The sequence below is a fragment of the Giraffa tippelskirchi genome, chromosome 10 (assembly GCF_054371585.1).
Source record: "Giraffa tippelskirchi isolate mGirTip1 chromosome 10, T2T-mGirTip1v1.2.pri, whole genome shotgun sequence".
Classification (NCBI taxonomy): domain Eukaryota; kingdom Metazoa; phylum Chordata; class Mammalia; order Artiodactyla; family Giraffidae; genus Giraffa; species Giraffa tippelskirchi.
Window position 1 is genome coordinate 144,371,691 of NC_137284.1, and position 17,276 is coordinate 144,388,966.

A 17,276-nucleotide genomic window follows, 5' to 3' on the forward strand; every position below is an offset into this window, starting at 1 on the left:
AGGACACAGAGTTGCCAATGGTAGGGGGAAAGTCCAGCCCAGCAGATAAAAGCCGGCACTCAGCATCTGGAAAGTACAGACATAGGCCACATGTTGGTCAGAGGCTAGCATCAGGGAAGTCCGGAAAAAAGTGAAATATTTACTGAAATATAGCCCAGGAAACATGGCAGCAAGTACGCTAAGCTCAATCAAAATAGGGATAATTTCCTAGCATTTGATTTGCATCAGATGAGTCGGTCGAGATGTGGAAGAGATTCAGAGCAGGACTATACACAGGACAGTGGTGGTGTGACTGGGGCAAGGGTTTGAGAGAGGAAAACAGAGCCCAGATTTATAAGGTAAGGATCCCGGGCTAACTACAAGGAAGTTAATTAAGAATATAGTAGAATAGGGTAATAAAATGGAAGTTTCTTACACTTGGATGCAAGTTGAGCATAAGAGTAATGAGGAATTTCTTCTTATTGAATCCGATCATCTTAAATAATGAAAGAGAGGATGGTTCACAAAGTCCGTATTGGGACTAAGTCTGTCAGTCAAGGTGAACCTGATTATTCGAATGGAAATAGAGGGCTTCGAAGGCAAAGAAGCAAGATGTTTATGACAACTGGTCAGCTCTCCAAATCGGCTTTACTCTCTGAGGTATCTATCCTGTGTGGCATTAGGCTCCCAAAGCATGAAGCAGAATGTGTTATTAAGTCAGATCTCCTTGGATCACAACAAAAATAATCAGGCAACAGTGATAGAAGAAGAGAAAAGAAACAGTCCAGAGGGAAAAAATGACTGGGTCGCCAGAGGCAAAAATGGATGACAGATCCAGATGGCCTTCATTATTTCTCAGTTGGAAAAGTCCAGCAAATTCCTAAATTGGCTTCACATTTTAAGTGCTTCACTACTCAAATTCATCTTATAAACCACTTCCAGGCAACAGACTAAAATTCTTGAAGTGTAAACACTGTTTCTCACTTCAGCCTTCTACTAAAAAATACCAACAACTCTTTGTCACCTAACGAGCTCCTTTTCTTTTCATTCAAATTTCTGCACAATATGGTTCTAACTGTCAAAGCTCATTTCCTAGTATGCTTTATTTTTTATTTAGAAGTCATGAAAATAAATAACTAGCATACTTATTCTTTGAATGCTCCTTTTTTAATGTTTTCTTTTTATTTCTGACAAGTGTGTCCTTCTTCTTGAAGACTTTCTCAACTTCATCTCCATGTGATTTTGGTGGGCTGCCAATCAGAAGACTATGGACTTTGGACAAGAGAAGTGCCACGTGGCCCTAGTGAGGCCACCCCTCGTTTCCTTCCCAGGAGGCACACCCCAAGAATGCAGGGGCAGAGAGGGACCAAAAGTGATTGGAACGGAGGCATGTGAGGAATTCTTAGGTGTCTGTGTCTGTATCGCAATGTTCCTCTGATCCTCTATCCTTCCTTAGGCTCTTCCACTCAATTCTTTGAGCTACTCAATATCCTTTCAAGGAATGGCTTTGTGCGTTTGTGCACACACACACACACACTTCAGTTCAAGAATAGCAGCTTCTGTTGCTTGTAACCAAAGAACACTGAAGGATGCAGATATGAGCACAAAAGCATAGGGGAGGCTGTTAAGTATAGAACAGGGCACAGACCTTCCCCCACCCCGAGATGACTGATGTATGTGGAATCAATTATCAAGCCAAAATATCATAAAAGGCAATGGCACTGACATTAAAATTCTGATATGGGAAATTTGCAGTCCATGATATATAAAGGAGAGCTGGGAAATAAGGTCATGGATGGGGCTGCCTGGAACACTGTGGGTGAAACTTCTAGGAATTGTTGGCTTTTGTGATTGTTTATCTGGTTTCTGGATAAACGAAACTGAGGGAACTGTGACCTCAAATGCCATTTTCACTGGGAAGCATGGACTAAAATCCAGAGGGGCTGCCTGGAACACTGTGGGTGAAACTTCTAGGAATTGTTGGCTTTTGTGATTGTTTATCTGGTTTCTGGATAAACGAAACTGAGGGAACTGTGACCTCAAATGCCATTTTCACTGGGAAGCATGGACTAAAATCCAGAGTCTTCCTGTCACCATGCCCCATGCATCTCTTTTTACTAGTTGTCACGGGGCTGAGACTGATGAAAACCAAACTCAGAGATGGACTGCACAGCTTGTTACATCAAGACAATTGAGAATATTGCCACGTATCTTGCATTGATCTCAAGGGAAATAATGGGATATGAGCTGTGCAGCAGATATATTAGTAAACATTTAAGCCTGAAGAAACCTGAGCCACTGGCGCTCTTGCCAACATTCTTGGTCTGCCCTCCCCCTTCTTGACTGAGGAAGCAGAGTCCCCCACAGGAGAAATAAAATGGATCCTCTGGCGCCAAAGCTCCTTGGTGCTGACCTCATCTCCCCTGACAGTGCTGCTCTCTTACCCCTCTCCCCTTTGCTTACTTCACTCACAGGCTCCCTGCTCTTGCTCGGGTGCTGGGAGCTCCCGTTGCAGGGCTTTGCACTCTCTGCCCTTGCTGCCGTCTCTGCTGTCAGGCTGTCCTACCAGTGAGGATGGTACGTGGGCTCAGTTGTTGCAGCACATGAGCCCAGTTGCTCCACAACTTGTGGGAACCTAGTTCCGTGATCAGGGATCAAACCTGCGTCCCCCACACTGCGGGGCAGATTCCTAACCACTGGACCACCAGGGAAGTTCCCATACCTGTCTGACTTGCTCCCTCACCTCCTTCCAGCTTTTGGGCGCTTGAATGTCACCTCCTCCTGGAAGTTTTCTCTGGACATTATAATCGAAATTGCAACACTTGCCCTATATTATGTTGCCCTTCAGGGTTTTATTTTTCCCTGTTGCATTTAACCACCATCTACTATATATGTTACTTTTTTGTGTCCTTTGTTCCTAGACATAGCCCACAATGAACCCTGCCTCCTGGGATTCACTCCCTCGGGTAATCCCCCTCCTGGAGAATCTGGGCGGCTCTGCGATTCATGTGAACCTTGAGAATATGGCAGAAAGGATGCTGAGTCAGTTCCAGGCTTAAACCTTCAGAGGGCATGCTGGCTTCTGACTCTGTGCTTGGGAGGGCTCTGTGCTGCCCCATGAAAAGGCTAGTTACTCTGCTGGGTAGACTCTGTAGAGGCAGACAACACCCTGTGGAAAGAGTGAGCCTGTGGACGACACGAGAAACTGAGAGGCCCAGCCCTCCATTGTCCCATTGAATCCGGTTCTCCAGCTGTTTCCACTAAAAGGTCAGGCACGTGAGGAAGCCACGCTGGACACTGGACATCCCAGCCCTTCAAACTAACATCACACGGAACAAAAGCAGCCTCCAGATGAGTCCAGTCAACCCACCAGGAGAGGCAGGAGATGATAAAATCATTGTTGTTTTAAGCCACTAGGTGGTTTTTTATGCAGTGGTATGTAACCAAAACATTTTTCCTTGTGTTCATTGTCTGTGTTTCCAGCACAAGTGTAAATTCCATGAAAACGAGAGTTTGGGGGGGCTCATTTTGTTCTTTGCTGCACCCCTGGCACCAGTAACTGTGCTGAGCACCTAATAAACAATTCGTATGCAGGAAAGCATAAATTAATGAATTTAAACTAAACAGAGACTATGGGATGAAATGTAAAATCAGAATTTGGAAGGGGAAATATATTCAACTAGATTTTTAGGAATTAATCTCTATTAATCAATATAATTATCATAGAAAAACATTTGTTCAAATGGGCTTTAGAAATGCACTTCCTAGGAGCGTGGAATCCCATTTTTGATATGATCAAGCTTCTTGATAAGGATGCCTTCACCAGAGTCTGAATTCAATTTCCAGTATTGGTTAAGTTGCCAAATGTAACTCATACAAACCTAAACCAAATGGTGCCAATAGAAAACTACCTTAAATGGCCAGATATTTTTTAGCTTAATATAGAAGGAAGGAATTCAGAGACTTCAGGAATTCTTGACCGGAACAGTTATACACAACTTGCCCGTTTTCTTCCTGATCACATCCCAGAATAGACCCCTAATAACTCTCTCTTTCTCCTTGCTACAAGATAGCAGATTGGCATATCTCTAGTGAAACTGATGAGAAGTTGAATTGTTAGCTTTGACCACCTTAAAAGCATACAGCTCTGGGCTCAGAAGTCTAAAATCTATATCATTTACTGTAAGCATCTCAATCTGTTGGTCATTTATAGTAACTGAGATATTCATGTAATTCTCCAAGAATCTCATAAACTAAGACACTTGAAGATTTCTTTCTCCTGTATTTAATAGATCTGACAACCAAAAGACAGGAGAAAAATGACTTGCTGTGATTAATGTATTTTATGTAATATTTTGTATCTCCACTAAGAGCAAGTTGCATATATGGATTCAGTCACTACATGTGTATACTCTGTGAGGTATCCCTCCATTCCCAGTTTAAATATATGATGTCAGGATTTTCCATGTTGTCATTCTCTAACGTAGATTGTATGGCTTCCATGCACATTTCCAAAGAACAAAAGAAAATACGTTGCAATAACCTAGATATATAACCCCCTTAGGCTTCCCCAGTGGCTCAGTAGTAAAGAATCTGCCTGCAGTGCAGGAGACATGGGTTTGATCCCTGGGTCAGGGAGATTTCCTGGAGGAGGAAATGGCAACCCACTGTAGTATTCTTGCCTGAAAAATCCCATGGACAGAGGAGCCTGATGGGCTACAGTCCACAAGGTCGCAATGAGTCAGATTTGACTGAGCGACTGAGCGTGAGCATATAACCTCCTTAGCCAATCCCACGAGTAACTTAATATTGTAGTTGTAATGGATACACATATACACACATCATAAATATACCAAACAATGTTCTTCTGGTCAAGGCTTTGTCCTTTAAAAATTATATTACAGAAATTAGATATTGAGAGCTAATTGTTCTTTATTTTTCTTTTTAAATTAAAAAAAAATGGAACACATGTCAGTTTGCATTCCTTTGTGCTGAAATATTCTTGAATGACATAATTTTACTTGTGACCCTAACAGGACTGGACATTTACTTCACTTCTGGTGCCTTGTTTGGAAAACTGCAAGACTGGGAAGAAGAGAAACATTGGGGGGTGATGGATTGCTAAGATCATGATATGTTTTTCTCTGATTAAAATGTTCCATATAGTTTATTTCTAGGAGAATTAAAGTCCACGTAAGTATGAGGTAGGTATTACTTGCTAAATGCTCTGAATAACATTATGCTCCTTACCCTTGATGGAAATGTATTCCAAGATTCTGTGTCTTCTTTGAAAGTACTGGAAGATTGAAAATGCATCTACTTGACAGACCTGGAGACATTACTGTCTGCTTAAATAAGTTGTCTGCTGCTTAAATTTCCAGATGCAAGAAAAAAAGTGTCCTCTGGCAGCCCAGACTGAGTAGGAGAATGCAGGAGGAAAGCACGATAAGATAGGGAAAAACATGGAGAGAATTTTTGTAACTCAGAAATAAGCTTGTAGACAGTGAGGAGCCTGTTTTACTCCAAAGAAGAATCTAAAATTTGAATTTACATGAGAAGTGCTGGAACATGATTCTCCACACTCTCGCCTTCTGATTGATTTCACTTTTAAAAGCTTAAGGCTTAAAACTAATTAAAAGCAAGCCAGAAAAAAAAAAAAAAGAGATCACATGCTTCGATATTGCAAATCCAAGGATGCTGATCTGTCGAATTATTTTCTGGAGATGGTTAATGGGAATAAAGCCCTTTGTTTCACTCCATTAGAGAATCCTACAACTGAAGGTTGATAAAATTTGAATTTTTATGTTTGGGAATTATTTTAAAATAATTCAATTTGTGAAAGATAGCATTTTATATTGTCTCATTTGGTGCTTCCTAAAGCATATTTACCTTTGTTTTCCATTTAAACCAAAGAAGTTATGAAACAATTTCAGACTTTTAGATATATGGAACCAAGAGTTACATATTATGGGAAAATATGTGTATCTCTTATTCCTAAAGAAATCTGTCTTCTCAGTGGGTAAAGGACTGGGTAATGTTTCTTTTCTTAAATAAGGCTTCTTATGGTCAAGGACCCACAAATGAAATTATATAGTTCTTTTTTTTTAATACCTCCACAATTTAGTAGAACTTGATAACTATTTAGAGAATTAAATTCTATTTGGAGTTCTATTCTTATAGAGTTAACGAGACATTATGATGTCATTCTAGGAATATAGTGTGATAGGATTCATACAATCAGGATAAATCAGAAAGCCTGTCGAAGTCCAAGTGTGAAGGATATGATCACCATATTGAATAAGGACACATTTGGTAACTGGAAGATTGTTTTTGATAATTGGAAGAAAACTTGTCTTCAGTCTAAGGTCCTTTAAGGAAACATAGCTGATTTCTTTCCATTTCTCCTTCCATCCTCCAGGCTTAAAGAACACTAGGATAAACAAGTTCATAAAACTCAGAACGATTGGAAGAGAGAGCTTGCTGGGGCACCCTACGAAATACTGAAAAAGGTCTTTCTTTTTCTATTTGTCAAGTCAGTGATTTTCAGAGCCTGTCCTTTTGTATTTATGTTTTCAATACTTCAGTGAGATTTAGCAAGGTGTTTAAAGCTGAGACTCGGATGGAACAATTCTTGAGAATTTAAGTTTAATTTCATGCGCTATGCAGTGGAGATTAGCATCTGCACCCTTGCCTTTACAGAAAATCAGGGAGTTAGTGTATGATGTGTTAAGAATCACCCTTCACACAGCAGAGAGCCCTTGGCTTCCTGCCATGTCCTGGGGTAAAGAAGGAAAAGAGGGACCGCCACGATTATTTACAAGACTGCTTTTCCTGTGGGAGATTGTGTTCTAGTTTACCTCAGCTCATTACTGATTCATGGGCTGCTATTTTGGCTAAACGATGATGGAGGAGCAATATTAGGTGAGAGACCGACAAAACATTCTTCAGGCTTTTCCACCACCCCTCTCCTTGCAGAGTCTTTGCTGTTGACAAAACCCGGTCAGGATACTGCCTCCCTTTCATCTCCTCCATCCATCCCCATGAGTACTTTTTGCCTATTAAGGTTAACCTGTAAAAGAACTGCATTCACTATTCATGTTTCTACATTTGCACTTTACAAGGTACTCTGCTTTTATTAAGCACCAGCCTATAAATTGTTCCACATATGTGCCTAGAGTTTCGTTCCTTTTTCTCCTGCCCAGTGGCAGTTGGCTTTGATTTAGTGGGGAGATATGGACCCCGCCAACATTCCTAGCTCAAGTGGAATCTTTGACCAGATGGCAAAAATATTTCAACTTTGAAGGCACTTTGGCTGCATCATTAGACCAGTTTGTAATAAGTTTATTGAAAGGTACTGAAACCATCATTTCTGAAAGTGGACTTAAGAGTTATCTTGATAGGTAAGTGTTATTTATCGAGTCTTAGCCTTTAAAAGTAAAGGTGGGTTTTTCAAGAGAAATACTTTGAGGCTAATCCCAGCTGACTTCTGAGGTGTTATTTCTCTGAATAATAGAAGCATAGTTGTATTTACTTAAAAACTGTGCTTAGAGCCCAGCAGATAAGGGAGTTACTTGTATATATAGTCTGTGGTACTCATGTAGTAGATAACAGAGTAGGAATTATTGGTTTGTAGAAGCCAATAACAAGCAACCATTATGCCTGGTGTTGATATGCAAACCCAGCTTTGAATATCCACTGGAAGGAGTGTTGCTGAAGCTGAAGCGCCAATACTTTGGCCACCTGATGGGTGAAGAGACCACTCATTGAAAAAGACCCTGATGCTGGGAAAGACGCTGGGAAAGAAGGAGAAGGGGGTACCGGAGGATGAGATGGTTAGATAGCATCACCGACTTGACAGACATGAATTTGAGCAACCTCTGGGAGATAGTGGAGGACAGAGGAGCCTGATGTGCTACTGTCCATGGGGTCGCAAAGAGTCAGACATGACTTAGGGACTGAACAACAACAAAGTCCAAACTTACTCAATAGAAGAAGAGCATTTTTCTTTTCCACCAAACCCTAGACTAGGTTGGAATTTTAATTTGGTAGCACCAGTCCAACCTATTATATACTAATAGAAAGTTTAAAATATAGTTATAGACCTACATCTACAGCTGTGTAAACCCTCTATAACATTTGTGCCCAAGAGTGATTTAATTAGTTTGTATGATCATTTCTCACTGCTGACAGATGAGCTGGCGGAACATAGGTGACAAAGAGAGAAGGCTTACAATATCAAATTATTGCACACAAAAGCATCTTTTTTTCAGCATCACCTTGATTTATTTTCCTCGTCTTTTTTTTTCCTCCAATGGAAAAATAATTTCATCAAAAAACAAATATTTCTGCCGAAGTGAAATAATTTCATGTTGTAATGCTTTCTTTTTTTAAAAAAAGTCAACATTGAACTAGGACATGCTCTGAGCACCCTCTCCTCATTTTGCTGACTACAATTTTTTAAAAATCCACTGGCAGAAAAAAAGATATTTTCCTCAAATAGGATGATCATATTTTATTGCTGCTTTGTTTAGTAGATATTTTTCTCAGTTGGGAAAAAAAGTCTAGGTGAAAAAAATTACCTAACAAGAGAAGTAGTTTATATAGTCATAACATTTAAATTGCTGCCAAAAGAAAAAAAATGTAAAAAAAATTTAATGGAAAATATCACATAACTTCAAAAAACTTACCTCAGTTTTCTATCACTTAACATGTACTACAAGTCAACTTTCTAAATAGGATTACAGTCCTCTATTATAAGTCCCTAGTGGTACTATGGTATATTGATACATTTAAAAAAATGCTACTACAAAATTTTTTCTTTTCATTTTGTTTCTGCCTATTGTGTACTTAAGCTATAGATAATTTTTGAATAAAAAGCCTACGGTAGATATAAATGCAATCGTTAACTGATCCTGTTTGCTGATGTCCTTTTCATGGTCCACGGAAGGTGGCGGCCTTTAGTCCAGCATCTTCTCCTGTTTCTTGCCTTCCTTTTTCTTCTTCTTAGATTCTGCTGTGATTAAAATAAAAGAAAGAGAGGAAAAAGTAAGCTGTGAGAGAGGGAGCCACTTTTCTTATAAATGGCCAGGAATGAAATGATTAAATGCATAGACAAAGCACGTGTGTGTGTGTGTGTGTGTGTGTGTGTGTGTGTGTGTGTATGCATGCGCACGTGCTTTTGTGCTTTTGCCAGAGAGTGCCTATGAGAATAAGCAGGAATAATACAGCTTCCTGTGTGAACACCAATAGATGCCCAGTTTCGTACTGGTTGCTCCCATTTGATAAGCAACACGCTGTCTGGGGATCTCACTTAGAAAACTGAAACACAGCCAGCATCTCTGAGAGAACAGCCAGGGCACCGCTCAGTGGAGAGCTACCAGCGCTCTCCCATACCCTCACTTCCCACATTATCTTTCCATGGGACAGGAGACAAGCTTTTTTTTCCTGTCATCATTTTCAAAGTGCTTCTCCTCCTGAGTTATCCTCTCCTGATGTGTCTTCTGTTTATACATTTGGCCAGCTAGTCATATACGAAGGACCACCTCTGAACCTACCAAACATGGAACTTTGACTCTACAGAGACGCTGAGCCTTGGTGAAGCAAGTAGGATGTACCAACCTGGGCTAAACCAGGTAAGTAAAACTATTAGGATTTAAACCAAAAAACTTCATCCTTTTCCATTCAGTGATCTGTCATTTCCCTTTTCCTAAGCCTAGGAGAAAGCAGTGTGAATAGGATACGTCAGCTTTGGCTCCAAACATGAGAATGGTCAGCATCACCAGGCTAGCGAGTGAAAGGATATTGCTAAGTGTTTCTCAGATATTAAATACTTCCTCTGTTCAGTCCACCTAGTGGCAGGAATGTGTGGGTTAGAGGCTGGAGCCAGACTGCTGGAGTTTAAATTCTGACTCGGTCACTAAGTTACTGTGAGACTCTGGGAAAGTTAATTTGTGTATCTGTGAATCAGATTCTTCACTTGTGAATGGGCATATGAATAGTACCACTTCATCAGGTTTGTATCCAAATTCGATGAGTTGTATCAAATCCACTGAGAACAGAACATGGGACAATAATGTGGCAATAAAGGTTAGCAGTTATTATTAGTGTGATAATAGACTAAGAACGAGGGGGTGATTTCTCTACATGATTAATAATATTCTTTGTCATCATCAAGACATTTGCACTGAGCAGGTCATTGAATGTGCTGAGCACCAAAGGAATATCAGGACAAAATCAGTGACCAGCAGGGATTCGTTCTTGGGATCACAAGGCATGTGCCCAAGAGGGTCAGAGGTTTATGATGAGAGGGGACATGACACCAACCACAAATGGTGAACAAAACTCAGCTTACACTTAAGCAGAGCTTGAACTTTTTCCATTCTTATCCTTACCATCTCTTCAGATTAGTTCTAAAGTCCATTATATATTAGGCTTAGTAGTATTTCTGTACAAAGTAATTGTCCTAAACTTCCTTTATTCAAGCTTCAAGGGTGCAACATACACAATTAGGTCAGGAGTTGTGAAAATGTTGTTGAACTGCTGCTCACGAGTATTCATTTTGTTCACAAATATCCTCAGATTTTTTCCCTCTCCATACTGAAGTAACAATTTTTTACTCTCTGTTTCTACTTGTCATTATAAATGTCTCCTTTTTGACCTATTATAGGTGAGATGACCAGAACTTCCAAGTTTAAAGATACCTCTAAGGTCAAATAAGGCTTTCTGTTCAGTTTCTGAACAAATAATATCTGAACATTTAATAATCCCCAGTCTTTGGTTGGCATTTGAAGTAACAGCTGTATATTAAGATGGTATCCTCAGAGAATAATCTAGGATGACAGCTGAAATATAACTCTGATTTCCCTCGTCTCATTTTTCCCCTTACTGGGGAAACCTCAGTAATTTACAATCCTCTAGCCTCCAGTAGAGAGGATGTTTGGGGCAATAGTTCGCATGCTTTGGCTATCATGTTCCTATTTCAATATGCAAGTAAATGAATCCCACACTGATCAGGTGTTGGTAAAATTTTATTTCATAAAGCTTAAAGTTATTCTGAATATTGGAAACTATTTGATCTAAGTAATGTAGGCAACACTTTGGGAACGGGAATTTCTCCTCAGTTGTCCTTGGTAAAGGCAAGAGCACCTCTCTCTGTTACCTGAGCCTGACATTTACTTTATATTCATCAGCTAACAACCATTATTGGTTGCTAATACGATTAAATTTTAATACCATTAAATTGGTATTTAACAATTAAATACCAAGAAATGAACCAATTGCCCATACAATCTGCACAATATCAATCAATATGTTTAATGCAACTGACAAATAAGTCACCATGGCATTCCTCTGACACACTACACACCTTAAGTCCACTCTGGGTTCAATCTAAATAGATAAAATGAGGAGTCATCAGTAAAAGGTAGTGGAAAGAAGAGTTTGTCTATAGTCAATTTGATTTCTCACACTGTGACCTTTATGTATATTTAGTGAGCTTTGTCACTACTTATCTCTATGGCCTCAAAAACTGATGAAGATCCTCTCAAGCTTTACCCTGTCTGTGCTGTGCTGTGCTAAGTCGCTTCAGTCTTGTCCAACTTTCTGCGAACCTATGGACTGTAGCCCACCAGGCTCTGTCCATGGGATTCTCCAAGCAAGAATACTGGAGTGGGTCACCATGCCCTCCTCCTGGGGATCTTCCCAACCCAGGGATCAAACCTGTGTCTCTTAAGTTTCCTGCATTGGCAGGCAGGTTCTTTACCACTAGAGCCACCTGGTAAGCCCCAAAGATCATGGGTATGTGGCAGCTATTTTTATGGCTTCAGTCCCTGTTTCTCTTGCTACCATCACAGATGCATGTGATGTAAAAGACAGTAAATCAGAATGGAGAAAAAGTACGTCTGTGGTAGATTTAGCCTGGGGGTGGGGGGGGCAGAATATCTCCTCGTTGGCTTATTTCATTCTTTTAAAAAAGTATTCATTAGTTTTCCAATTTTAAAAGTAATACCTACTTTTATAAAAATAAACATACGGTTAAAAAATTACCCATGGTTTCACAATATAGAGATAACACTTCTAGCAACCAGTTCTATTTATATTTCCTTTCTACAAATACATGTAATATACTTTAAGAACATAATGACAGTTGATAGACTATATTATACTAAAAATTCTGTTATATTAGTTTCCATGCCATTGCATATACTTTGAAACATGACCATGTAGCATTCTTTTATGACATCTCTGCCTATTTTATGACATCTCTGCCTTCTTTTGTTGGTCAGTTGGCGTATTCCCACATATCCCCATGTTTTGTTATAAAGAATGAGGCAATGTGTGTTTTGCAGACAAATCACTGTATGTTTAAACTTTGCCCTAGTGTACATTATTAACAGAGAATCTACTGGATCAAAGGACAGAATATTTTTAAAGCTCTAGGTATGTAATGGTGTATTTCTTTCTTGATAGGAAGTACCAATTTAAATTTTTATCAACAACATATAAGTCTATCACAGGGATTTGCTAGTGCTCCAATTATTATGAATCCACCTGCCAATACAGGGAACACAGGTTCGATCCCTAGTTAGTGAAGATTCCACGTGCCATGGGGCAGCTAAGTTCCTGCTCCACAACTACTGAACCTGCGTGCCTAGAGCCCATGCTCTGCAACAAACCACCGCAATGAGAAGCCCTACACCGCAACGAAGAGTAGCCCCCACTCGCTGCAACTAGAGGAAGCCTGCTCACAGCAATGAAGACCCAGCACAGCAATAAATAAATAAATAAATACAAGTTTTAAAAAAGAGTCGATCACAGCAAACTCCTTCTCAAAAGGCAAATCATCAAACAGTATGCATCATCTCTTTTCCATCCATCTACAGGTCCTTTTGGGAATAGGATTGCCATGTGGTTGGTACAAGTAATCACCCACTCCCATTTCCATATTAGGGACACCTAGAAGAAGTAAGATTGTAAGTGGGAATTGAAAGAAAGACATCAAAGATTTTTTATGAAGACTTTGAGAGGAGATGTCATTCTAAGAAGAAGAAGAGTTGAAAATTTTGGAATAAAGAATCTCATTTTCTTAGAAAAATGTCTTGGCTTGATTTCTTTTTTTGAGATGACCTATGGCATATATAGAAAAAGAAAGAAAATTGAGAGATGAAATGATTTAAGAGGGGCTTGGATTTTAACTGGGTCAATATCTCTTTGCTACTATTTCAAATAAAATGGCTTTGGGTCATTACACTGATGGGAGGAACTGTTAATTAGAATAGGAAAATATTTTTACCTTCTAAAGAGGTAGAATTCCTATAAGAGGAAGCTATGAACTCTCAGAAATGGACACCAAAGCTTTAGAGGTCAAGAGTGCCCATGGACAGGGACAGCAGGCAGTGTGTCACAAAGAGTCCTAAATATAACCTGTGGAGACTCATTCAATAAATCATAAAAACTGAGTGAAGGAAAAGGACCACCTTACTGTCAAACAATAATTTCACCATGTAAATAAGCCCAAAAGTCTGGATATAACCAACACCTTTGTAATGCTTTAAGAACCTATTTGAAGGAACTCACTCGTGCTTAAGAATCAGCTGGCTAGTCACCTGGAAATCTCTAATTCCTTCCCAGCTGTGTTTCTGAACTGATAACAAGGCTTGCTGAACTGTAAATGTACAGCTCAGTGATCCACCAGGGATCTAGGTACTAGCTGGCTCGGCTTCCCCCCATGGCACTGTTCATTGAGTTCCCCAATATTTCAGGGTAAATGGGGTAGTGGCTATCAAGTGGTACAATACAGGAAGAAATTCCTGTTTATTTAATAATCAAAAGTATCATCTCTTAGTTTTTTATTCTGATTATTCTCATATATGGTTCAGTCCAACATCTGTGTAATAATTTGTTTCCTCTTCAATTTCTTATTTTGTAATGTCACTCCATTTCTTCTTTTAAGTACTCCATGCGTTATAATACTTCTAGAATTATGTATGGGATATATGCATGCATGTGTGCTAAGTGGCTTCAGTTCAGTTCAGATCAGATGCTCAATCATGTCCGACTCTTTGTGACCTCATGAATCGCAGCACGCCAGGCCTCCCTGTCCATCACCAACTCCTGGAGTTTACCCAAACCCATGTCCATCAAGTCAGTGATGCCATCCAACCATCTCATCCTCTGTCGTCCCCTTCTCCTCCTGCCCCCAATCCTACCCAGCATTAGGATCTTTTCCAATGAGTCATCTCTTCGCGTGAGGTGGCCAAAGTATTGGAGTTTCAGCTTCAACATCAGACCTTCCAATGAACACCCAGGATTGATCTCCTTTAGGATGGACTGATTGGATCTTCTTGCAGTCCAAGGGACTCTCAAGAGTCTTCTCCAACACCATAGTTCAAAAGCATCAATTCTGCGGCTCTCAGCTTTCTTCACTGTCCAACTCTCACATCCATATATGACTACTGGAAAACCATAGCCTTGACTAGATGGACTTTTGTTGGCAAAATAATGTCTCTGCTTTTAAATATGCTATCTAGGTTGGTCCCTTCCAAGGAGTAAGCATCTTTTAATTTCATGGCTGCAATCACCATCAGCAGTGATTTTGGAGCCCCCCAAAATAAAGTCTGACACTGTTTCCACTGTTTCCCCATGTATTTGCCATTAAGTAATGGGACCAGAAGCCATGATCTTAGTTTTCTGAACGTTGAGCTTTAAGCCAACTTTTTCACTCTCCTCTTTCACTTTCATCAAGAGGCTCTTTAGTTCTTCTTCGCTTTCTGCCATAAGGGTGGTGTCATCTGCATATCTGAGGTTATTGATATTTCTCTTGGCAATCTTGATTCCAGCTTGTGTTTCTTCCAGCCCAGCATTCCTCATGATGTACTCTGCATATAAGTTAAATAAGCAGGGTGACAATATACAGCCTTGATGGATTCCTTTTCCTATTTGGAACCAGTCTGTTGTTCCATGTCCAGTACTAACTATTGCTTCCTGACCTGCATACAGGTTTCTCAAGAGGCAGGTCAGGTGGTCTGGTATTCCCATCTCTTTCAGAATTTTCCACAGTTTATTGTGATCCACACAGTCAAAGGCTTTGGCATAGTCAATAAAGCAGAAATAGATGTTTTTCTGGAACTCTCTTGCTTTTTCGATGATCCAGCGGATGTTGGCAATTTGATCTCTGGTTCCTCTGCCTTTTCTAAAACCAGCTTGAACATCTGGAAGTTCACGGTTCACGTATTGCTGAAGCCTGGCTTGGAGAATTTTGAGCATTACTTTACTAGCATGTGAGATGAGTGCAATTGTGCAGTAGTTTGAGCATTCTTTGGCATTGCCTTTCTTTGGGATTGGAACAAAAACTGACCTTTTCCAGTCCTGTGGCCACTGCTGAGTTTTCCAAATTTGCTGGCATATCGAGTGCAGCACTTTCACAGCATCATAGGTGGCTTCAGTTGTGTCCAACTCTTTGAGATCCTAATGTCTACTCTATTCTTGAGATTCTCCAGGGAAGAATACTGGAGTGGATTGTCATGCCCTCCTCCAGGGGATCTTCCCAAACCAGGAACTGAACCCACATCTCTTGACTACTCCTGCATTGGCTGACAGGCAGGTTCTTTACCACTAGAACCACCTGGGAAGCCCATATGGGATATATACATCCCACTATATATACCCATCTTCATAGGGCTGCTCCTCAGTGATGCACTTGTGCTAATATCTGCCCTTTCCCTCACTGCCCACCTACCTTCCCTTTTGCTCATCAAGTCTATTTCATAACAACATCTACCACTCTCCTCTCTACTACCTGCCCTTCTACACAAGTTTACTTTTGACATCAAGTAGAGTACATTAAAATAGTATTGTCCTGTGTCAAAATGCAGACGAAACGTGTCTGGACCCTTTGAGCAACCTCTGTTTGCCCTTATTCACTTAAGGGTGACTCAACACTTAACTGCATTGCCTCAAAATAGCAAGTTCAGCTATGAAAGCATGGTGAGTAATGTGGACTTAACAGAGGGTTTAATGGAGATGAGGAAATTATTTCACCAACTACCTAGAGCAAGTTTAGTTAATGTCCCTAAGCAGGTCAGCTATTTTCCAAAGCAACTCCCCATGGAGCAGTAGACAAAGCCCTTCTCCCTTCAACCAGAGACTCCTCTTTTCAGCCCCCTTTCCCACTTATCTCTCTGTTTCCTCCTCTTTGAAGGAAAAAGCTGAGACCACTATTGGCTTCTCCAACCCATCAAGAAAGGAATCCTCTCTAGGATGCACTTTCTTTGTAGGGTGGAAGCGAGTGTGCTGGGGTCACTCCTAGAGCTGACCTATGCACATGTGTGTACCAGGTAGAGAGTCACCAAGTCAAATCCCTCTTTTCACTCAGCTCATTCATATCATCACACCTATTCTTGTCATATTGTCACACCTATTCATGTCATGTCAGTCACACCTAATCATGTGTCTGGAAATATAAAAAAAAAAAAACACTGAAAATGTTTGTGGACTTTTCCTCTGAGAGTCACGAGAGAGAAGAACAGTAAAGAAAGGAATCAAGAGATACTTCATCTGTATGTTCTTTAATCCGGAGTTTTCTCACTTGTATACAGTTATAGAAGGAAAACAAAAAGCTGTGTGTGTTGTGTGTGTGTATGTTTGCATTCATATTCAGCTGCTACATTGTTTTTTCACCTTTGGCCAAAAAAAAAGTGTTTAAGTACTGAAGAAAATTCAAGAGAGGCAAATATAGCTAAAGCAAATGAAACTTGGCAAAGAATATGTAATTTTATGTAGGTAGCTTTGAGAATGTTGGTATAATTATGCCCATAAATTTGTGGGCTCAATAGCGCCCAATTCTGATACCTGTGTTAGAGACTTGGTGTGTGCATGTGTGTGTATGTGTGTGTGTTTGGTTTGGCAGTCACTAGATGCTGTCATTCTTGGCGATCCTGCTGGCCCTATCTCCATTCCCACAGCTCCTAGCTTCCTTGAAGACCTCTATAAGTCAGCTAGAATAGAGGATATATTTAAATCCACGTGTCTCTGTCTCTCTAACGCACAGACACACACAACCACAGATGGTGGAATGAATGTCTAGGCTTCTTCTGTTCAGCAAAGCATCTGCTCCTTCCTCAGTCCACAGGCCCCTCTCAACACTTTACACCTCTTGACACTCCCCATACAGAGTAATTGACCTCTTTGACATCAAAAGCAGAAATAATACTTCTTTCTAATATGATATTTAAATGTTTAAAACCTTATTTCTGCAATAATGAGGGCATAGGTAAAAAATTTACCTTATAAAATATTAT

The 17,276-nt window shown here is 40.1% G+C and overlaps 1 protein-coding gene and 1 long non-coding RNA gene across 5 annotated transcripts in view; one reads left to right on the top strand and one right to left on the bottom strand.

Annotated features, from left to right (window-relative positions):
• LOC145523205 (uncharacterized) overlaps positions 1 to 17,276 on the top strand; it is a 184,275-nt gene that overhangs the window by 106,750 nt on the left and 60,249 nt on the right. The window contains exons 4-8 of the long non-coding RNA XR_014066420.1: positions 2,901 to 3,414; positions 5,016 to 5,183; positions 6,190 to 6,291; positions 6,398 to 6,488; positions 9,500 to 9,611. This is a non-coding gene — a long non-coding RNA (uncharacterized LOC145523205). The remainder of the gene's footprint in view (positions 1 to 2,900; positions 3,415 to 5,015; positions 5,184 to 6,189; positions 6,292 to 6,397; positions 6,489 to 9,499; positions 9,612 to 17,276) is intronic.
• The window catches only part of PTN (pleiotrophin), a 105,839-nt gene continuing 96,802 nt past the window's right edge, over positions 8,240 to 17,276 (bottom strand). For 2 of the 4 annotated variants that reach the window (XM_081533083.1, XM_081533081.1), the window contains exon 5: positions 8,240 to 8,989. In XM_081533083.1, coding sequence (XP_081389209.1) covers positions 8,937 to 8,989 — 53 coding nt within the window. In that variant the 3' untranslated portion in view covers positions 8,240 to 8,936. Of the gene's footprint in view, positions 8,993 to 17,276 lie in introns of all 4 variants that reach the window. The other 2 variants (XM_081533082.1, XM_081533080.1) reach the window with 1 other exon arrangement.